The sequence below is a fragment of the Canis lupus genome, chromosome 21, assembly GCF_011100685.1.
Source record: "Canis lupus familiaris isolate Mischka breed German Shepherd chromosome 21, alternate assembly UU_Cfam_GSD_1.0, whole genome shotgun sequence".
In the NCBI taxonomy this organism is placed as follows: Eukaryota; Metazoa; Chordata; class Mammalia; order Carnivora; family Canidae; genus Canis; species Canis lupus.
Window position 1 is genome coordinate 21,251,377 of NC_049242.1, and position 24,073 is coordinate 21,275,449.

Below are 24,073 nucleotides of genomic sequence, written 5' to 3' on the forward strand. Positions count from 1 at the left end.
GTTTCCTCTTCTGTAGAAAAAGGGCTGTATTATTCCCTGCGCTTCCTCCCCTCTCACAGGTTCGCCGCGACCCGGCCGGCAGCAGGACGTCGAGGGAAAGCACAGCTCTCCGCAGCCGCGAGCCTCCCACACGGCGACGGGGCGGGGCCCCCTCAGGCCTCCGAGAGCTCGGCCGCGGGCGCCTCGTCTCTGTGGCGGAAGCGGGCTCCGATTCCGGGGCGGGCCTCGTTGCTCTTCCGAGGTGCCGGGCGCCGCTTCCGGGGCGGGGCGAGGCGAGCGGCTGGGGTCGCCGCGCGGCAGCTCGCTCCCGGCCTGTGTCTCCGCGCTCCCTGCTGCAATGAGCTTCCTCAAAAGTTTCCCGCCGCCCGGCTCGGCCGAGGGGCTTCGGCAGCAGCAGCCCGAGACCGAGGCCGTGCTGAACGGCAAGGGCCTCGGCACCGGCACGCTCTACATCGCGGAGAGGTAGGCAGGGTCGCTGCGCTGGGCGCCGGCTCCCCGCGCGCCGCCGAGGCTGAGGACGAGGCGCGGGCGAGGGCGAGACCGCGACCTCCGGGGCTGCCGCGGGGCGGGGCGCGCGGGCTCCGGGGCGCCTCGCCGAGGCCTGCGCGGCGGGGCGAAGGCTCGGTTGTCCGGGTGTCCCGCCCTCCCGAGCCTTCCTCTTCTTCTTCGCACGGAGTCCTCTCTCGACGAGTTAGAGGCTTTTTACCTGCCTGTCGTCCCGAGGTCTGGCGCGTGCGTCGCTCTTTACTCAGGGCTTCGTTTTAAGGTTTTGAGCCTCCGGCCCCTGAGTGAGAATCATCGATGTGCCTGTCTCTTCTGGGAAAAGGTGCGGGAGGTGTTGCTCTCGGCAAGATGTGTAAGTCTAGAACGGATTGTGCAGGATTTTAAAAGTTTGGTTAAGAAATACAGCTTTTCTTCTGTAGGTGTGGATGGGGAGAGGAACATCATCCTCAACCCCACGCAAGCTGAGGTCAGATCCAGAGGGACCAGACTCCCGTGTCTCATTTCCCATTTCCGACTCCCATTTCCAGTCCTAGAAGGAATTGCCCTTTTATTTGGCCACCTGGAACACTGTACCCTTTTTTTTTTTTTTTTTTTACAGTAAGACAGATGTATCTCAAATATCGAAGTTGTAGGACTGAGGTCCCCGTTTCCTTAATTATGTGGTTCCAGTCATCATCAAGCCAACAATGACACATTGAATCCTTCCTGTCCTTGAAATTTGCCTTGACTCCTGCTGCTGCATCACTTTTGTCTGCAGCCAGAGAAGTTTCTCTTCTTTTAGGAGCTCATGTGATTTCACTGGACCCACACAGAAATATCCAGGATAATCTCCCCATTCTACGGTTAGCTGATTAGGAACCTTAATTATATATACAGGTTTTCTCTTGCCATGTAACAACTCCGGCTTGACACGGTGTTGAAGGTCATGGGGGAGGCAAATTTTTGCCTACCAGAGAGAGCACACACAAAAAAGTAAAAACCCCTTGATTTAAAAAAAATTTTTTTTTAATTTTTACTTATATATTGGAGAGAGAAAGCAAGCTCCTTGCTGAGCAGGAAGGTCCACACTGTGGAGCTCAACTCCATGCTTATCCTAGGACCTTGGGATCATGACCTGAGCCGAAAATAGATGCTTAACCAACTGAGCCACCCAGGTGCCCCAAGAACCCTTTGAGGGAAATCTAAATATTGAGCAAAGCTTAGGCTTTTAACCAATTACTGACATAGGAAATACAGATGGGAGAAAAAGCAAGTTCCAGGTGACGTGCAGATAATGAGGCTGTTCTAGACATATGCGATTAGTTGGGACATAAGAGTGTGTATCTTGGGAGAGTGATATTAAAGGTAGAGATTGGGGGGGGGGGACACCTGGGTGGCTTAGAGGTTAAGTGCCTACCTTCAGCCCAGGGTGTGATCCCACAGTCCTGGGATCGGGCTCCCTGCATGGAGCCTGCTTCTCTCTCTGCTTGTGTCTCTGCCTCTCTGTATGTGTCGTCTTCCATGAATAAATAAATAAACTCTTAAAAAAGAGAGACAGAGAGATTGAGAAATCATTAGTATAAGGGTTAGCATATACTCATTGGGGGGATAGATTGGGTACCCCAGAAGAGAAGAGGGCCAAGGCATATCTACAGTAAGAGGTAGATAATGGAAGAAGAGACTTGAAAATAGACAAGAGGGGGCAGCTCCAGTGGGGCAGCTCCGATAGCGCAGGGGTTAGGGGTTTAGCGCCGCCTGCAGCCCAGGGCGTGATCTTGGAGACCCTGGATCGAGTCCCACGTCAGGCTCTCTGCATGGTGCCTGCTTCTCCCTCTGCCTGTGTGTCTCTGCCTCTCTCTGTGTGTGACTCTATGAATAAATAAATAAAATATTTTTTTAAAAAAAGAAAATAGACAAGAGGGAGAAGCAGTCAAAATCTGAAAAAGCATCTGTTGGGTAATGACAAGGAGATCTTTAATGATCTTAGGAAAACAATTTCTTCTAAGTCGTGGAGAGTACAGCACAGATAGTCCCTACACTATCCTTATTTTTCTACAGCTTTTCTGTATATTGACTCTTTCTAAAATATAACAACTGTTCAGGGAAGGAAGACAAAACCTATGCTTGTCTTTTCATTTTGAAAAACTTCAAACCTAAAGAAAAATTTCAAGTGTTGTTAATATACATAGATAAAGATTCATCACTTGTTAACATTTTACCACATGTATCTTTTTTTGAGCTATTTGAGAGTTGCGGGCATGTTATTATTTCATCCATAAATACTTTACTAAAAATCTAAGAACTAGGACATTGTCCTGTATAACCACAATACAGTTATCACACTGAAGAAATACAAACTCCTTTTTAAGGTCTTACATGTTTAAAAAAATTTCATTTCAACTTTTCACTAACAGATCTCTTCTTTAAGAAAATATTTTTGTAAGATACAGAAAGAATATACATTATATATGGATGGTTTAAAGAAATTTTTTTTAAAGATTTTAATTAATTTATTCATGAGAGACACAGAGAGAGCCAGAGACACAGGCAGAGGGAGAAGCAGACTCCCTGCAGGAAGCCTGATGCAGGATTCCAGAATCACACTCTGAGCCAAAGGCAGACACTCAACTGCTGAGCCACCCAGGTGTCCCTGGTTTACAGAATTATAATTAATTTTATAATTAAATTAATTAATGTCTACCATCTAGGTTAAGAATAGAATATTATGAGTACCATGGACACCTACATTCATCACTCTCTGCTCTTTGTTAACATTACCTCCTTGGTCTCTTTCCACTTCTCTATCCTACCAAGCATTTCCAGGTCTTGATAAAATCAAGGCCTCAACAAACTGGGACAGTTTCCTAGAGGATATGACAAATGAGGATTAGCAGCCAGGTGAATGAGTTGGAGCTAAGAGGAAACATTCTATTTAGAAGAGATAGGATGCTCAGAGGCAAGGGTAAGAAACAATATTTAGTGTGGCCCAGGACATATAAATATGCATGTGCGCACACACCATTTAGCAGTTCTTCATCTGAGAGAATGAGGGGGAAAGAGTGGAAAAATGATAAAGCTGGAGGAAGAGAGCTGTGCTCCATGAGCTTGGGTTATAGCCCAAAGGCTTAGAGAAAATCATTTTATGATTTTAGGCAAAGAGATCTTTAGACAAGGAGATCTTTAATGATAGGGTCTGATTTGATTTTAAGTAGTTTCTCGGACGTGTATTGAGAGATATAGAACTCGGGCTTATTTTTCAAAGTTGAGTTTTCAAAGGAAGTTGACTTTCTAAACCCCCAGGTAAAGAAGGGACCAGAGGCATGAATCATTCCAAATAGATTATTTGAAATGGGTAAAATAAAGTAGGTAATTAAATCATATTTATCTTAAGCCAAAGTTAATTTTAAACCAAATAATTAAGCCCACCCAAATTTAAAACTTTTCCTTCTATCCTGTTTTTCACCTCATCCTGGTAATAAAGTATAATGATTATACTTATTCAAAAGCATTGGAAATTAGCAGAACGTTCCTCTGCATTACTATCTTTCTAATTGTTTTTCCCTTTTGTGACTCATGGTTTCTTTGAGACTGGATATAGTTAATTAGCTATTTTGGTTTGGGAGGGCTTTTCTTCTAAAATATGTGAAAAGTGAGTAAGAACATAGCGATCAGTAAATGTTGCTTTTATTTTATTTTTTTTTAAGATTTTATTTATTTACTCATGAGAGACACAGAGAGAGACAGAGACACAGGCAGAGGGAGAAGCAGGCTCCATGCAAGGAGCCCGATGTGGGACTCGATCCTGGATCTCCAGGATCATACCCCAGGCTGCAGGCGGCGCTAAACCGCTGCGCCACCGGGGCTGCCCTAAATGTTGCTTTTAAATGGAACTTCTGTTTTGTAGAGTGTGTGTCCATGTATAAGGGACAATTATTATATGTATTATGGAGCAATTATTATATGCTTTTTAAAGCGCCTGGGTGGCTTAGGGACTGATTTCAGCTCAGGTCATGATCTCAGGGTTGTGAGGTTGAGCTAGATTGAGCTCAGCGGGAAGTCTCCTTGGGATTCTCTCCTTCCCACTCCCCCTCCTCCCCCTTGCTCTCTGGCTCTCTCTCAGAAATAAATAAATTTTTTTTTTTTTTTAAATAAAGACCATAATTTGATAGGTACTGAGTCTATTTTGTATTTCAGTTTTCCATCTTTGAATGGAGTCATTTAAATTTTGTGGCTCTGGATATTTGAAATCATTTGGACACCCAAATTTGAACTATAACTTTCTGAACTGTGATAATACTGCGGTATTTTTCAGGTGAGAAAGGAGTGTTTATTTGCTTAAAATAATAGTTTTAGTAAGGGACTGACAGTACTTCTTTGATATGTAAGCTCTATTTCGTCTCCACATTAAGAGGAAGACAATGGACAGGAAAGGCACATATAGCACACACAATCTAATGATAGTAAAATCTATTTCTTTGAAACTAATGGGATGAATCATTCTGGAAAATCATGCCTAGAGCTTTTACCTCTTTAGCTTCTTTTTTTTTTTTAAGGTGATTTTATTTTATTTTTAAACATTTTATTTATTTCTTAGAAAGTGTGTGCAAGCAAGGGCAGGGGCAGGGGGAGAAGCAGACTCTGCTGAACAAGGAACCTGTGGGGCTTGATCCCAGGACCCTGAGATCATGACTTGAGCAGAAGGCAGGTGCTTAATCAGCTGAGCCATCCAGGTGTCCCCTTTCTTTTAGTTTTTAGGATTTATCACTTTAAGCCTTCCAGGTTTGGTTTTCTTTTCTTTTCTTTTCTTTTCTTTTCTTTTCTTTTCTTTTCTTTTCTTCTCTCTTTCTCTCTTTCTTTCTGTGTTGAATGGAAATCTTTGCAAATGACAGTACATCTTTTGCTTTTGCTCTTTTCAGTGTGCAAGTCATTGCATTTTAGTGCATTTACAGAGTTGTATAGTTTTCACCACAATCTAATTCTGCCTTTGTTTTTGATAAATGAGGTTATGAATTGTATACACTTTTGTTTTCTCAGACATTGATTTTTTTTTTTAATTTTTTTTTAATTTTTATTTATTTATGATAGAGAGAGAGAGAGGCAGAGACACAGGCAGAGGGAGAAGCAGGCTCCATGCACCGGGAGCCCGATGTGGGATTCGATCCCGGGTCTCCAGGATCGCGCCCCGGGCCAAAGGCAGGCGCTAAACCGCTGCGCCACCCAGGGATCCCGACATTGATTTTCTTTAGGGGGACTGAAGTGTCAAGTTCGGTCTCCCCTTACATTGAGTGTAAATGATCTCAGACTGCTGCACTGTCATTGTTCTTGCCCAAGGGAGTCTTAGGTTCATTTATTGTATTTGTTTTTGCTTGATTAGAAATTAGACAACCAGGCTTGTTAAAATTGTATAGAAAATAGAATGATATGGGGGTGCATTAATTTCTTTTTTAAATAAAAGCTTTATTGAGATAATTCACATAATATATAATTCAGTGGTTGTTAGTCTCTTTACAGAACTGCGCAACCATTGATTTTAGAATATTTTCATCACCCCACAAGAAACGAGCACTCATTCTCATTACCAGTTTCATTTCTCTCCAGCCCTGTGCAGCCACTATATTGCATTAACTTTTATTCCACTAGTTGGTTTGTGTGTGTGTGTGTGTGTGTGTGTGTGGTCTCTTCACAATCTTTTTGCTACTTTTTTTTCCCCTACTAAGTGGTGTAGTTCCAGGTGGGTGAAGCATTGCCAAAAAATTAGCCAGCCTTTACTCAAAACTAAACAGACTGGTTTTGGTAATATGTTTCCTTTCTTATACCATTAAAATATTTGCATTTGGACAGTCTTGAGGGAAAATTAGACCTTGCTTACTTGTCTGTTTATTTTAAAGCTGCAGAATAAATGAAAGGCTTCATAAAGTCTTTCAGTGGGATAAGTATTGTCTAATCTGTGTAAGTATGATTATAGCATTTTCATGTATATGTCATTTAATGTAGGATTAGTGGAGAAATTAGTGACTCCCAGGTGTTTATTGCATACTTACATGCTGAGCATTATGCTAGTGGTTTTGAAGAATGTGAAATAAAGGAATATGACAGGTTCTGTCAGGTAGCTCACATTCTGTCAGGGTAAGTATGACATTCATTAGCACAGAATTAAGGACTAAATGGCCTATTTACTGCACATAAGTACAGTTCAGAAAAAGGAGAGATCAGTATGAGCTAGAGTAGAGTAATTGGAGGGCTCAAGGAGGAGCTGGTACTTAACTAGTTGAAGAGAATTTGCAAAAGTGAGGCACCTGAAGACATTCCAAGTTAAGAACCAGCATGAAATACATAGAAACACATTGTGACTTAAAAAACTACTTTTCAAATCTTTTTTGCATTTTTAGGTAGAGGGGAAGAGAACTTAACAGAATTGGTTTTAAAGAAAGTCAGTTCCTGCTGCTGAATTTTCTTATATTATGAATATTTTTAAATACTAAATTTGAGTTTATTCACATGCATAAAAGTGCCCAAGCTGAGTCTTTATAAACTTTAGGATTAAATTGGGATTTAATTTCTCTTTCTTTCTTTTTCTTTTTTTTTTTTTTAGGATTTAATTTCTTAAAATAATCTATTTTACACATGTTTTTCAGCCGCCTGTCTTGGTTAGATGGCTCTGGATTAGGATTCTCACTGGAATACCCCACCATTAGCTTGCATGCGGTGTCCAGGGACCTAAATGCCTATCCACGAGAGCATTTGTATGTTATGGTGAATGCTAAATTTGGAGGTATGTATGGTGTAATTTAATCTTGAGCTTCCTTTGATAGACTATTACATATATTTAAAAAGCAGTCTTTGAAAAATAAAATAAAATAAAAAGCAGTCTTTGATCATAAAGTAATATTCAAGCCATTGACCTATTTTGTATAATAGTTTATTAAGCAAAATTTCAGCTCAGTAAAATAATTTAGATACTGCTTTTTACTTTCTATATATATTTGCACATAGAATTATTTATTCAGTTATTGTGGATTTGTATTTCTGGTTTTTTCTCTTGCATTTAACTGTTCTTCTTTTTGTTAAGGCATTTATATTTGGTATCCTTAGAAGCTTGGATCAGGATACTTTGTGCCTCCAAGTACAAAATGTAGAACCTGTTTTGTTTTTTTGTTTTTTTGTTTTTTGTTTTTTTGTTTTTTGTTTTTTTGTTGTTGTTGGTTCCATTTTATTACAGAGGTGGTTCTCAGTAGGAGACAGTATTGTGTCCCCCCTCTCCTTAGGCAATGACATTCTGATTGTCATGAGTGGAAGAGGGGAGGAGTGCTACTGGTATCTAGTAGTTAGAGGCCAGAGATGCTACTTAACATCCCACAAGACACAGAACGACATCCCACAGTGAGGAATTACCAAGTCCAAATGTCAGTGGTGCCAAGGTTGAGAAACTCTGTGGTACAAGATTCCCAAGTTTTTTGCTATTGAAATAATTAGAAAGATTCATAAAAAATCTAGTGAGAATGATGAAAGGAGTAAGAAAGAAAAAAATCCATTTTGGGGGTTGTTGGCAATGGGTTATTAGAATTCCCAATGATAAACAAGTTAGGTACAGAGTTAAAACTTGTGTTTAATTTTTTAAGCATAACTAAATGACAAGTTTTTCCTATACTGTGTTACTTTAATATGCTCACCTTTTATAGAAATGCACAACTTTGTGACTGAAAGGACAGTTTGTTACACTTTTACTAAACTTGTGCTTTTATTTTTATTCATTTTTTTTAAAGATTTTATTTATTTATTCATGAGCAACACAGAGAGAGAGGCAGAGACATAGGCAGAGGGAGAAGCAGACTCCCCGTGGAGAGCCCGATGTGGGACTCAATCCCAGGACCACACCTTGAGCCAAAGGCAGACGCTCAACCACTGAGCTACCCAGGTGTCCCTAAACTTGTGCTTTTAAAATAATGAGTTGCCTTTCTTTGATAATAGTGTATAAAGACAATCCCATAAGTTTGCCGGTTAAGCTATTGCTCCTTCAATTTAGGGTTTTAATATAGTTTCAGATATAAGATGACCATTTATAATCAGTGTGACACTAATTATTTAGTAATATTGAGGGCTTTTGTCAAGCCCTATCTCATCATCCCTGCCTGATTCAGCTATCTGAAAATATTTTTGTTAGGCAATCTCAAACACTTGCCATTGGAGAAAGTGCAAAGATAGATATAAAAATCTAGTGAAATTTGAAAGAGAGGGTAAGGAAAAGAAAAAGCTGTTGATCTGGGATTGTAGTAAGACTTCAATTGAGGAGGTATTGGGCACAAAGTTCACTTTCCAAGTAAGTGCAGCTATGATTTTATAACCAAGATTATTGTATTTCATATTTAGTTTAAGCCATTCATTCATCCATAGAATTGCAAAAACTTAGAGGTGACCTTGCCAGTCATTTCCAAACCCTGATGTGAAATGCCCATAAATAATGGAGACCATTAGCTTTGGGGAAAGGTGTATGTCAGAAAATTAGAGAGGTAGGGCTTCAGTGAAGCTAACTAAAGAGAAAAACACAGTGAATAAGAAGACTGTCATTAACTTGGTAAGCAAGTTATTTTCATCTCTCTGAGCCTCAATTTCATTCAGCAAAATGAGGGGATTGTAGTGGTCTTTAGTTCTTAAACCTGGCTGTACATTAGAAACACGTGGGGAACTTGTTAAAAATGAAAATACCGGGAGTCCCAAATTAGACAGTAAGGATTCAGTAGGTTCATGGTAGGTGTTTTAAATGTTTGCTCTCTATGATTATTTTCTTGAAATTGATGGGGCTATGATTAATCCTTTCTTACTAAAGTAAGTAGGACTTCACTATCTTTCTAGAAAGTAGAATCCTCCTGGGTCACATTTATGTTGTAGTTCTCCAGTTCTGTTTATGTGGGACTCAGCTCTTCTCACATGTTACATGTGCTTGGATCCTGTTTTCCCAGCCTTTTGTTCCTCTCATCCTTTTTTTTTTTTCTTTTTTTTTAATTTTTATTTATTTATGATAGTCACACAGAGAGAGAGAGAGAGAGAGGCAGAGACACAGGCAGAGGGAGAAGCAGGCTCCATGCACTGGGAGCCTGACGTGGGATTTGATCCTGGGTCTCCAGGATCGCGCCCTGGGCCAAAGGCAGGTGCCAAACCGCTGCACCACCCAGGGATCCCTGTTCCTCTCATCCTGATTCTCCCAGCTCCAGGTGTTTTTTCCCTTTGGTTGATCTCCATAAACCTCATTAATGTGGACCTTTAGCTTATAGTTGAGGACATTATATTATTTTATGTTTGTTTTTTTTTTTTTTAAGATTTTATTTATTTATTCAGGAGAGACACAGAGAGAGGCAGAGACATAGGCAGAGGGAGAAGCAGGCTCCCCATGGGTAGCCCAATGCGGGACTCCATCCCAGGACCCCAGGATCACACCCTGAACCAGAGGCAGACGCTCAACCCCTGAGCCACCCAGGCATCCCAAGGATATTGGGGTATTCCAAAAATAGGGACGCGTGGGTAACTCAGCAGTTGAGCATATATACCTTTGGCTCAGGGGTGATCCTGGGTCCTGGGATGGAGTCCCATATCAGGCTTCCTGCAGGGAGCCTGCTTCTCCCTCTGCCTATGTCTCTGCCTCTCTGTGTCTCTCCTGAATGAATAAATAAATAAAATCTTAAAAACAACAAATAAAAATAACTAAAAACTTATTCCCACTGTTGAAAATTTAGAAAGGTTTAGAGACTGAAAATATGACAGATAAAATATGATCTAACACGAGATGATTAGTGTTGATCATGGTTGTATTTTTTTTCTTAATTGCAAAAATACTGTATTGCATTTATATTTCTTGCCTTAGGGTAGATTCCTGAGGATATAAAACAAATTGTAATAATTGTTATTTCTAGGGAGAAGATCTAGAGTGGTAGGGACCTACTTTTTCCTTAGAATCATCTACATTCTTTTTAAACCCTGAAAAGTTTCATAATACCATCTAATAATGTCTTCAGTTCAACTATTTAGAGTTATTTAGAATTCCCCAGTATTTTTGTATTATTTTACTTGTTTACAGATTATATATAACAATGTAACAATATAACAACAACAAGACAGAAAAAGTCCTATGAAATCTCTGATTTAAAATTGTTAATAATGGTCACTTAATTTTTTTTTTCCTTTTTTGCTTATCTGTATTTTTTTATTCTACATTCAGCTTGTATGACTTAGAAAAATAAAAGTCAAAAAAAATTTAGTGGACACCCCCTATAATTGATTCCTATGTATATAATTGCTGTTTTAAAGGTAATACTTTTAAAGCTCTTAACATATGTATTGTCAAATTGCTTTCCAGAAAGTGTATTTCAATTTACCCTTTCAATAGTAGTGTAAGAATCTTTCTACCTGACTTTTATCTGCATGGAGAATTAAAATTTTTTTAAAATGGTAATTTTAATATGCTAAACAACATTTAACTTATATTTTTATGTAGTTATTTTTTATTTAAATTCAGTTCAGTTAACAATATAACAATATATTATTATTATTAGTTTCGGGTAGAATATAGTGATTCATCACCCTTAATTTATATTTTTAAGATTATTAGTTTGAACATATTTTTGAATAATCACGACATCCAACATGGGGCTTGAACTTACAACTCTGAGAGCAAGAGTCACATGCTCTACTGACTGAGCCAGCCAGGCACTCCTAAAGATTTTAGGTTTAAAATCTTACATTTAGTTAATCTCTACATCCAATGTGGGGCTTGAAATTATATCCCAAGATCAAGAGTCAGTATGCTCTACCAACTGAGTCAACCAGGTGCTTTCACCTGTTTTTTTAAATTATGAAATAATTTAGATATTGAAAAATACAGAGAGTAATAAAATTTTTACATTATTCATTATCTAGCATAAATTCTAATATTTTCTTCATAATTAATCTTAAAGAAATACAACTGGGGGCACTTGTGTGGCTCAATTAGGTAAGTGTCTGACTCTTGATTTCCACTCAGGTCATGATCTCAGGGTTGTGAGATCGAGCCTGGTGTCTGGCTCTGTGCTCATGTGGGAGTCTGCTTGAGATTCTATCCCTCACCTTTGCCCCTCCTCCCTGCATGTGTGCTCTCTGTCTCTCAAATAAATAAATAAATCTTTAAAAAAAAATAAGGAAATAAAATTGTATCAGTACTCTTGAAATCTTTATTGTACCTTTCTCATTTTGTTCACTACTCTTATCTCCCAAGGTAAACATTATCCTAAAGGTGGGTGGTATATATCCTTCCCATCTAAGCTTTTAGATTTTTACTGAATATGTATAAATCCCTAAGTAATATAATGATTTAGTTTTGTGTTTAAAATTTTAATATGTAAGTGGTATTTATATATATTCTGCAATTAGTTTTTTCACTCCGTTACTTTTTTTAATCTAAGCGTTTTGATATGTATGTATATATATATATATATTTTTTAAGATTTTATTTATTCATGAGAGGGAGAGAGAGGCAGAGACACAAGCAGAGGGAGAAGCAGGCTCCATGCAGGGAGCCTGATGTGGGACTCGATCCTGGGTCTCCAGGATCACACCCTGAGCCAAAGGCAGGCGCCAAACCGCTGAGCCACCCAGGGATCCCCGTTTTGATATGTATAGATATTTGTTCCTTTTTAAACTGTTACCTATATATAAAACATAATATGACTGGGTTACATTACATCTGTTTCTTTTTTTAAAATTAACATTTTAAAAAATTTTTACAAGTACATATAGTACTTTAATAAACATTTATGTATAGACTCTTTGTGTACATAATATATACTTAGATTAGGAATTGCTGGGTAGTAGGATATACACACCTCCAAAATAGTAGTGGCAGTTCTTACTTCCATTGACATCATGTGCTAGTTCTCTTTATTGAACATTTTTTTTTAAGATTTTATTTATTTATTCATGAGAGACACAGAGAGAGGCAGAGGCACAGGCACAGAGAGAAGGCAGGCTCCACGCAGGGAGCCTGATGTGGGACTTGATCCTGATCCCGGGAGTCCAGGATCACGCCCTGGGTTGAAGGGAGGGAGGCGCTCAACCGCTGAGCCACGCAGTCATCCTGAACATTTGTATTTTTTTCTTGCCTGCAGACTTTGGTAATTTATCTGCTGTTGGGTCAGCTAACTTTTTTTTTTTTTTTTTTTTTTTTTAAGATTTTATTTATTTAAGAGGGAGAGGGAGAGGCAGAGACACAGGCGGAGGGAGAAGCAGGCTCCGTGCAGGGAACTTGATGTGGGACTCAATCCCGGGACTCCAGGATCGTGCCCTGGGCCAAAGGCAGGCACCAAACCGCTGAGCCACCCAGGGATCCCCAAGGGTCAGCTAACTTTTATGGGCCTTAGTTTTCTCTGTAAATTATTGGTGATAAATTACATCAGTGGTTGACAAACTGCTACTGCACCCTTGTTTCATGGTGAAAGGTAAGAGAAGCAGATGACAATTGAACTATACTTGTTAGAGGCCTGTTTGCGTTTCCTCACCGCCCACCATGACCCTGAAGAGTGCTTAGAATCTTAGAATCCCTAGGGCTCAGTGAAGTACAGTGTGACTAGACCAAGGAGGCTGTCCACAGTCTTTTTTAGGCCTAAAAATAAATCATGAATGTTCTTAAAATGTGAAGTAAAAAATGTATTGTAGGGATGCCTGGGTGGCTCAGTGGTTGAAAGTCTGCTTCTCCCTCTGCCTGTGTCTCTGCCTCTCTCTCTGACTGTCAGGAATAAATAAAATCTTAAAAATGTATTGCAGTATTTAGAATAAGCATAAATAAGAGCTTATTTTAGGCTTCTGTTTTTCCAAAACAAGAACATCATTTAAAAATTGTTTTTAGGGGGGTAGCCCCAGTGGCGCAGTGGTTTAGCACCACCTGCAGCCCAGGGCATGATCCTGGAGACCCTGGATCGAGTCCCACGTCGGGCTCTCTGCATGGAGCCTGCTTCTCCCTCTGCCTGTGTCTCCGCCTCTCTCTGTCTGTCTCTATGAATAAATAAATAAAATCTTTAAAAAAAAAATTGTTTTTAGGGATGCCTGGGTGGCTTGTCTGCCTTCAGCCCAGGGTGTGATCCTGGAGTCTCCGGATCGAGTCCTACATCAGGTTCCCTACATGGAGCCTGCTTCTCTCTCTGCCTGTGTCTCTGCCTCTCTCTCTGTATTTCATAAATAAATAAATAAAATCTTTAAAAAATAATAAAAATAAAAATTATTTTTATTCTCTCCCTAGAAGAATCAAAAGAATCTGTTGCTGAAGAAGAAGACAGTGATGATGATGTTGAACCTATTGCTGAATTTAGATTTGTGCCTAGTGATAAATCAGCATGTGAGTATTCTGTAGAATTGCTTCTTTTCTCTTTATTACCAAGCATTCCAACCCCCATATACACACACACATTTACCTTTACCCTCATTACCTCTGTTCTATTGCTCTATTGCTTTTTCTATTGCCTTTCTATTCATTTTAATATCTGTCATATCATTGAGGACCAGATACCTATAAATATCAAAGATAGTGAATGTGGTAACAGTATAGGAGACGCCACATTATTTGGTGTGTTTTGTGAATGGAGAGATCTGGTTATTTTACTGACCTGATGCTGTTAACTTTGAATCTTACCAGATAGAGGGAAAGGAGTCATGGCAATTCCGAAGTGGAAGATGCCAGGATAGCAGGAAAAGAGCCCTATCAACTGAAAGGGGCTTCACCTTGATGCCAGCAGTCTGACCAAGACTCTGACTCCTTTTCTCAGAAAATCCAGCCAGGCATGAAGAGATCTCAACATTATCTTAAAATGACTCTTACTATTTTGTGACTTGTCTATTGCCATCAAGTACTTTTCAAGATCAATTCTCCTTGGAATTTGGCAGGTTTTGTAAATAGTGACTCTGGTATATTTCTTGTCTACCCATTGGATTTATTTGCACTGTGATTATATTATTAAATTTTTACTCTATACTGACCAGAAAAGAATGTTTATTACAATTTAATTTCCTTCTTCAGTGGAGGCAATGTTCACTGCAATGTGTGAATGCCAGGCTTTGCATCCTGATCCTGAGGATGAAGATTCAGATGATTACGATGGAGAAGAATATGATGTGGAAGCACATGGTTAGTGAAACAGATTTTTTTTTAATGTGTGTATGTTTCATTTTAAGCATTTATTTGTACTAAGGGTATGGGATTATAGTTCTTTATATCTCTGTATTAAATACCCATATAGTGTGGTTATTAATAAAATTGAATGGCACAATCCATGTTTAAGCCAAACTGGAAAAATGGATGGGCTTTCCAAGCTTTAGGGTAAAAAGTATGTATTATTGGAGGCAGAAAATGGATAGAGATAAATGGAAGGGAAAAAAAAACAGTAGATGGGAAAATGGGTGGTTGGGAGTGTCTTTTAAGTTGATGCAGCTGCTCCCAGAGAACAAGCCTCCACCACTTGAAACCTTTATCATCATTTATCATCCTTACCTAACATATTCCTTCAAACAACTCACTATCAAAGTCATTTTCTCCCCCCAGAACCATACTTCATTTATCTAAGATGATTTCTCTTTGCCTCCTCCAGACCAGAATACCATCACTAGCCTGGTAGAGTCTTGTAACTTGAGGTGCCTACTGTTCTCTTTTCTTTTTCCCACTGCTCTCATGTCCACCAGTCTGCCTGTCCAAAGTCCTTTCCTCCATATGTACCTACTTCCTGGCCTGAGACAAACTCCGTTCTGGAATTATCATATATCTAAATACATTTTTATTGTCGCTGAGATTTTTGAATGATTCTTTTTAACCTTTTTTACATTTAACAGAATTTCTGAGTTTTTAAAAGGAGCAGCATATATTTTAATACAGAGAAAAGCATCAGTACAAATTAGTATGAAATCAGTTTACACTCACCTGTCAATTCCCACTTTGGGGTAACATAAGACTTCCTGGGCTTAGGAACACCCTCTTTTCCTTCTAGTCCCCTGGACATTTGATTTTTTGAGAATTGCTATTTTCTGGCTCATTATCTTTTGGAATCTCTTCTCATTCTAGAGGGTAGAGACATTTTCTTTGTATTTTTATTTTCAACAGATGACCTATGTATGTGTATTAAATGAATATTGAAAATATTTTCCTGGAAACCTTTTAAAACTGTACCTTATCTTCAATAAATACATTGTTAATTATCCATGTTTTTCTAATTGCTTTATAATAGCTTAAAAGCATTTTATTTGTTTAGAACAAGGGCAGGGGGACATCCCTACATTTTATACCTATGAAGAAGGATTATCCCATTTAACAGCAGAAGGCCAAGCCACCTTGGAGAGATTAGAAGGAATGCTTTCTCAGTCTGTGAGCAGCCAATATAACATGGCTGGAGTCCGGACAGAAGATTCAATCAGAGATTATGAAGGTGAGTATCCTTTCTTTCAGTGTGAACAAGTCAAATGTTTATTTGGTCAACAAAGGAAGTTATAGAGAGATCGGAATTCTCTTGGAAATTCTTAAGACAGAAAAGTCTCAGAATTAGTATAGGAAGCAAATCTAGAAATACATAGAATGGGAATTTTCATGGAACTTTTTTTTCTTTTCTATTTTTTTTTCCTTTTTCCCCCTCAACTACAAAAATAGTAAATGGGCACAGGCAGAGAAGAAATGAAAAATCAAGTGTAGTTATATTTGAAAGACCACTATTAAGTTTTCTGTTACATATCCAGTAATATATTCCACATATGCTTATGTATGTGTATGTGTGTGTGTGTGCAATTTTTATTTTTGCAATGCTGCAATTTTTATTTTTATTTTTATTTTTTCAAAGATTTTATTTATTCATGAGAGACACAAAGAGTAGGCAGAGAGAAAAGTAGGCACTCTGCAGGGAGCCGGATGTGGGACTTGATCCCAGGACTCTGGGACCAGGCCTTGAGCCAAAGGCAGATGCTCAACCACTGAGCCACCCAAGCGTCCCTAACATTTTTATTTTTGAAATGAATTCCTACATGATATATGCAAAACTAGAATAGTCAATTGATTAAAAGGACTAGGCAGCATTCAAGAAACTTGGGTTCTTGTTTTGTGGCAAACTTCTGGACCTTAAGCAAGTGGCTTTCAAATTCACTTCAGTTGTCTCTACTTTATAGGCTTCTTATTTCCCCTGTTAGACTGGTTGGCTTTTCTGAGTATCCTGTTTCAACCAGAATGTTCAAGTACTCTTTTTGACTCAGCCTTTACTTTGTATTCCTTGCTCCAGTGCAATGCTGAGTCCCATGGATTTTTCATGTAAATGACTTTCACATTTCCTTGCTATTATTACTGCTCTCATTCAGTCATAGGCTCTTGTCTTCTCACACTAGATTTATAATAGTAATTTTTTGCTTCAGTCATTCCTGCCTCCAACTTATTGTGCCATTAAATCTTCTGAGAATACTCTGTGGTCACCCATATAGGGAAGTCCCCCTCAGTGATTGCCCGATACTCACCATATAAAGTTCTAATTCTGAAGAAACAACCTTGCCTTTGCCCCAGATATCTTCAGTCTTGTTCCTACTTATTTTCAATAGAACACTCAGCTACACTGAGTAGTATACTGAGTGAGTAGCTGAGAACACTCAGCTCTTATGTGCCAGACCTGATTTAATCACATTACACATGTGCACTCACTTAATCCTTCCAAAAACACTCTGTGGTAAATGTTATTACGATCCCTATTTTACAGATGAAGAAACTGAAGCACAGAAAGATCCTGTAACTTGCATAAGGTCAAATAGCTAATAAGTGGTAAGAGGATTAAATGAGCTAATATGCAAAAAAACAATACATCAGGGGAACCCCGGGTGGCTCAGTGGTTTAGTCCCGCCTTCAGCCCAGGGTGTGATCCTGGAGTCTCAGGATCGAGTCCCACGTCGGGCTCCCTGCATGGAGCCTGCTTCTCCCGCTGCCTCTACCTCTGTGTGTGTGTGTGTGTGTGTGTGTCTCATGAATAAATAAATAAAATCTTTAAAAATTAAAAAAATTAAAAAACAATACATCAGGCCTTATTATAAGCACTTCTTGCACCTTACATGTATTTAATATATACTAGTGTTTTATGTTACTCTAGAGTCTTAACCACTTCTAATTTTTGGAGATGTAGAATGTTGTGTTTTTGGGGTTTTGTTTTTTTGTTTTAAGATTTTATCTATTTATATGAGAGAGAGCACAAGCAAAGGGAACAGAAGGGGAGAGGGGGAAGCAGGCTCTCCACTGAGCATGGAGCCTGATGTAGGGCTCAATCCCAGGACCCTGGGATCATGACCCGAGCTGAAGCCAAATGCTTAATCAACTGAGCCACCCAGGCACCCTGAGGTGCAGAATGTTCTCAAAGAGGGTTACCATAGGTTTTCTTTTTTTTTTTTAATTAAAGATTTAATTTATTTGAAAGAGAGCATGCAAGCAGGGAATGGTTCAGAAGGGGAGGAGAGAATCTCAAACACACACTGCAGAGTGTGGAGTCTAACATGGGGCTTGATCTCAGGACACTGAGATTATGACCTGAGCCAAAATCAAAAGTTGGACGCTTAACCACTAAGTCACCAGGCACCCCTAGTTCTTCTTTTATTGGGCATTGTAAGTTTCTGTCATAATGCTGTGATCGGTATCTTCATGCATACGGCATGTTGACCTGGGAACCCTGAAGTCCTGGGATACTTTAATTTGGAAAAGTTTAAGCTTTGGGTCACATTGTTATTCCTTGTGTATCCTCTCCATTTTAAGTCCTGGTTGGTGAGCTTCTAATGTAAAGTGAAATGGCTCAGATGATTTCTAGTGTTCTACCAAACTCTTAGGTGAAAGAATTCAAGATGTTACCTTCTTTTTATTACAGTGATTAACAAGAAAGTGTCCTTGGACGTTGAAAAGCCTTTTCTTTCTACACTGAAGGTTTTTTTTTTAATTGTAAAATTTCTTATTTAATGCTTTATAGCAAATGATTTTAAGATCACAAATACTTTTTGCTAAATGAAATTTGGACTTTTATTCCTATGCCTTATTAGTATTCAAAGAGTTGTCTGTATATGAAACTTTTTTAGCCTATACCACCTTCTAAAGTCCTGAGTACCCATGCCACTTTTTTTTGCCATTTACTTATTTTGTTTGACCTGTGCATTTCTTTTTTTGAAATTTGATTTTATTTTTTAAATTTTTTTAAATAAAGATTATATATTTAAGGTATGATATGCCAGATGATGTTTTCATATACATAGGGAAATATTTACTACAGCCAAGCTAATTAACATACCTATCTCCTCACATAGTTAATGTTTTTTTATGGTGCGAACACCTATGATCTGCTGTCTTGGTAAATTTCAGTCTTTTTGCAGTTTATACACACCCTCTCACAGTTCTTTCTACCCACGAATCCTGCTCCCCATGCTTTAATAAAACCATCTTTTTTGCACTGAGAAAACATCCTATCTCCTTGTGGTATTCAGTGCCTCGTATACTTATTTATGTAAGAAGTGCCTATTGAACTACTCCGGCAGGTGTAGAAAATACATCAGTGCCCAAGAGAGATGAGATTACTCTCTTCATATCAATAGCATTCTTGTGTAGAGAAAAATAAATTAACTAATTAGGCAGTTACAGTACATTGTGATACAGCATAAAGTTATAGGGGAAGCTTGAGAAACTAGGGAATGAGGCTGGACTCTTCACCCAACCTGGATAGTTAAATTCAAGCTTCATGGAGTGACATCTGAGCCAAGATCTGAAAGAGGAGTAAAAGTGACCCGGGTGAGGGGGGATTGCATACAGGTTGGAGAGAGAGGCAGGTAATGAGATCAACTATGTGCAGGAGGAGTTCAAAAGACCATTCAACTTTAGGGACTGAAAGTAGTTCGTTATGTCTGGAATTCTGAGTGTTGAAGAGAAAGTTATTATAGCAGCAGATAAAAGTGGGGGAGTGAACAGGGTTATATCTTAAAGGAACTTGAAAGCTTTGTTAAAGAACTTCCATGTTAGTGCGTAGGCCAATGAGAATGTGAAGTGAAGAATTTTTAGTTTGATTAGTATTGCAGAAGATGACCCTGGCTATGATGTGGAAAAATGATTGCAGAGGGAAATACTGGAGGAAAGAGAAGAAAAACGCTGTTAAGTAACTTGTGATTTAAATTAAATGAGAGAGATCGTGGCCTACATTTGGTAGTGGCAGTGAATGTCAAAAGACTTAACAGATTTGAGAGATGTTTAAGAGAGAAAAGCAACAAAGTTAATGTGGTAGGGATTTCTGGATTGCACAGGTAAGAGGTATCCTTCAGTAAGACTGGAAAGAGACTTTTTTTAAAGTAGGCTCTGCACCTAATGTGGGACTTGAACTCACGACCCTGAGATTAAGAGTCGCATGCTCTACCATCTGAACCAGTCAGGTGCCCCAAGAGAATAATTTCTATGTGGAAAGATGAGTTAACTTTAGAAATGTGTTACATGTGCATGCCCTGCTGCATGTGGAGGTGGTAGAGTGCTAGGGGGCTCAGGCAGAGGCCTGTTGTTGGGCTAAAGAGTTGAGGGGTGAGTGGGAGGTGTGGATATGGAGAAAGCAGCTGTAAACAACTCTTTTCAGAGGGCTTTTTCTTCCTTGTCTTTCCCTACACACACTTTTTTTCCCCTCTATAAAATGAGGAAAATAGATAAGCAAGAACCTCACTCTACTTACTTTGTCTTTTCTCCAAATTATGTTGTCAGCTTTGTGAGGTTAGGACTTTCATACCTTTAAAAATAAAAATAATGGGGTGCCTGTGCCTGGGTGGCTCAGTTAAGCATCTGCCTTCAGCTGATCTCAGGGTCCTGGGGTGGAGCCTTGCATCAGGCTCCCAACTCAGCAGGGAGTCTGCTTCTCCCTCTCCCCTTGTCCCCCCCTTTCGCTCATTCTCTCTTTCTCTCAAATAAATAAAATCTTAAAATAGTAATGATGTCACACAGTAAATACCCAGCACAGTTCTGTGAAGAGGGAATAGTTGATGCTCACTACATTTAAAACTTATCTAATGTTCTTTTAGTTTTGAGGTTAAGAATTTATAAAGTAAATGTACAGGTGGCATTTGTTTTCTTGGTTTATTCCTCCTTTTTCATAAGAGAAAGAAATAGCTGTTACCAACAGAGGGCACTAGCTTCTTTCTGGTTGATGTATAGGTTGAACCTCTAGGTATCTGAAGAGTTCAGTAGACTGTTGCTCAGCAGTTGATTTTTTTTTTTTTTTTTCAGATGGGATGGAGGTAGACACTACACCAACAGTTGCTGGACAGTTTGAGGATGCAGATGTTGATCACTGAAGATGATTTATGCTGCTGTGGGGTGAGTATTTTCTCCCTTGTCACTGAACTTGAAAAATCACATGAAATAATTAATTTTTATTTTTCTAATTCAGGAGAACTTTGTACAGTTTGCAGTTTGGAAAAATGTTAGTTCTCCATTTCTGAAATTATTGAGACTTATATTTTTTTTTTCCTCTAAGGAATTAAGGTCTGCAAACAGTGATACTCAAGTTAACATTTACTGAGCGCTTAACCACATGTTAAGCACTGTGCTGGACATCGGGTAATGCTAGGCATTGAGGCATGAAAGAATAAGATTCATCTTCGGTGAGCTCAGAAGAAGGACATTCACTCATTCAGAAATGGAGAGCTTCCCTGATTGGCTAGTAGGGAGCAACAGAGCCTGAGATCATGTCCTGCTCTGCTCAAGTCACCTTTTCCCACTTGTGGTGTTTGAAACCTTAACATGTTCAGAAAACACAAAAGCAGAGATTTGCTGCAGCTCCACTGCTATTCAATTTAGGGAGGAAGTAGAAGTAATTCTAGATTATATCTAAGCCTTTAATTTAATCATAATCTTTTATCAACTTCCCTCCTTTTGAAAATAATGGACGACCAAGGTCCTGGGCACTTTACTGTTCAAGACCAGTTTGCCAAACTGTAAGTCCATGCACACTTGTCCAAAAGCTATCATTTCCTAAGTTGCTTCATAACTGCGTTCTTGACTGACCTAAGAGTTTGTGGCCAGTTTTCTCTGACACATTCTCTTTGCTTAAAGTTTGTCCCTGACTTTGCTGCATGTTACTCTGAGAATAAATTGTCCTTTGCCAGCTTGAGTATCTCAGCTGTATGTTTGATAATAACTGAAGGTCGTATGGTTAGTTCATACCATCTAGAGCTCTAGGACTAGTTGGCCTTCCATTATGAGCTATAAGATTTTTACTTTGTTAAAATTATTGTCCCTCTTTCCCCGCTCCAGTGCCCTCCTACTTCTGACCTGGTAGCATTTTCTTGAATACTGGCTGTCTTCTAGTCTTTGAGATGTTACTTATGCCCATGTCCTCTATTTGAAAGCATATGGTAATAGTGTGGCAAGATTTATAGATTTTGGCTTGACTCTTGATTAACTCTTGTAAGTTATCCAGTTAGGTTGTCAGATCCCTCTTTTTATTTCACCAGCATTTATTTCTGTCTTTGGTAGCCATGTAGTTTAAAACCATCATTGTCTCTTTTGCATTTAGCCAAAATTATGTGTTCATATTGCTACAACTGTGTTAGCTTTAATTTTCAGATCTCATTGTTCCAGGTATCAGTACTTCAGTATTATACTGTATGGGAAACCTTTTAGTGCCAACATTGGTCGTCTTCTCTTCTCACTTTCCTACTTACCATATTCTTCATAGCACGTTGATTTTTTTCAGTTCAGTAACACTTAGTGACTTTTATTGAAACTGAAAATATTTTTTGGATCTTCTGGCTTTCATGTATTTCTTCTTGAAAATAAGACTATTCAGAGAATACCCACCACTGTATTAATCAGAAGTGTGAGAAACTCATTTGTTGTGTCACTAATGGTTACATAAATGAGATGTTTCTGCAATTCACTGATGAGAATTCTTAGGATTCCTTATAATGTAATTTTATGGGGAAATAATCATAAAATAGCCACAGACTTTCTAATGAGCTGATGATTTTTCTATTCATTTTATTTTATTATTTTATTTATTTATTCATGAGAGACACAGAGACAGAGAGGCAGAGACACAGGCAGAGGGAGAAGCAGGCTTCATGCAGGGAGCCCGACGTGGGATTCGATCCCTGGTCTCCAGGATCACACCCTGGACTGAAGGCGGTGCTAAACCGCTGAGCTACCGGGGCTGCCCTGTTTTCTATTCATTTTATGCTACAGCTGGAATAGACAGATATTTTATTCATAAAGTTTATACAAATCATTTAAAATTGTTTTTGCCTTTATGGAATGAACAAGGAATAATTAGAGTGTTTATGCAACCATTAATAATTTCAAGATAATGGAACTAGGACCTCTTAGTGCATGAGATGGGGTGAAGTCAAGGCACAGGAGTGGTGGAATCACAGCTCTACCAAATACCAGCTTCTGTGCCTTTGATAAGGCACATAACTTCTTTAATCTTCTGTTTCCTCACCTGAAGATGGGGTTGATAAACTACCTGCCAGGATTGTTCCAAAGACTAAGATATATTGAAGTTCTCTGGCACTCTTGACTAGGCATTCAATAAATAATAGCTATTATTATAAACACTGTAAATCTTTTGTTTTTCAGATTCTGCTCATAACTAGGAAAGGACTAAAGAACTTGGTGCCTCTTCTACTGTGGAGTGGGTGTTGATGAAAGTCTTTTTCCTTCTCCAAAATTTACCTGAACCAGTTCTTTTTTTGAGACAGACTATATACTGAGACAAAAAGTTGTCACCAGCAGAAGAAACTATGACCTTTATTAACAAAGGTGAATTAACTTAACCAAGAGGGTATTTGTAGTTTATCATCTACCCAAAACTTTTGTGTATAGGTATCCTCTGAGTAGGCCTATAGTTCCTGCTTTCACTATATGCATCTTCTGTAACCTGGCAGGCCTATGTGGTGAGAATGCGCAGGTGCTTGAAGACATAGGTAGACTGGATGGGAAGGAAGGAGGCTGAATCTAAGATATATCCTTTAGAGCCTAAGGATTCCCTTACCCCTTAGAAAGAAAGACAAAGAGATCTCAGAGAAATCCTGGCCACTGCTTGTTCTTCACAGGGATTAGGGTCTTTTTACTAATTTGGGATCCAGGTTAATTCATTTAGGCATCTTTAGAGAGCCTCTTGGGAAATATCCTAGCCACATGAAATACCACTAATATGGATGCTTCTGATTAGCTTTTACTTCTTTCACCATGTTTCACCAGTCTGTTTTGTTATAACCTCTTAGGTTATAGCCTTTAATTTCTAACCTCTTAGGTCAGTTTCCATAACAAATGAAATTGGGATGAAGTCCTCACAGTACTTCAATGATACTTGTTTTGTCTTTGTAATAGTTTAACAAATAAATCTAGGTTTTCTATATTATTGTGCTCTCATTCTTTACTAAAACCATTAATGAAGAAAAAAGTTTTCTTTTAATTAAGGCTGTCAAAAAAACAAGAGTCTTGTTGGTTTTTGTGTGACTTTTGTTGAGAATATGAACATGAAATGATTAAAAATACAGTTAGAGTTTCTGGCAGTTTTTTATAGGGCAAGGATTTAATGCATTCCAAGGGATTTCTGTTTCT

General features: G+C 38.7%; 1 protein-coding gene across 1 annotated transcript; it reads left to right on the forward strand.

The window, feature by feature from the left end:
* Window positions 1-266: 266 nt before the first annotated feature.
* On the forward strand, window positions 267-23,866 carry CLNS1A (chloride nucleotide-sensitive channel 1A). Its single transcript, NM_001003288.1, is given in 7 exon segments — window positions 267-462; window positions 7,119-7,255; window positions 13,742-13,837; window positions 14,516-14,623; window positions 15,738-15,911; window positions 20,735-20,824; window positions 23,087-23,866. Coding segments are annotated over 6 exon segments (708 nt in total). The 5' UTR covers window positions 267-337; the 3' UTR covers window positions 20,803-20,824; window positions 23,087-23,866.
* The last annotated feature ends 207 nt before the right edge of the window (window positions 23,867-24,073 follow it).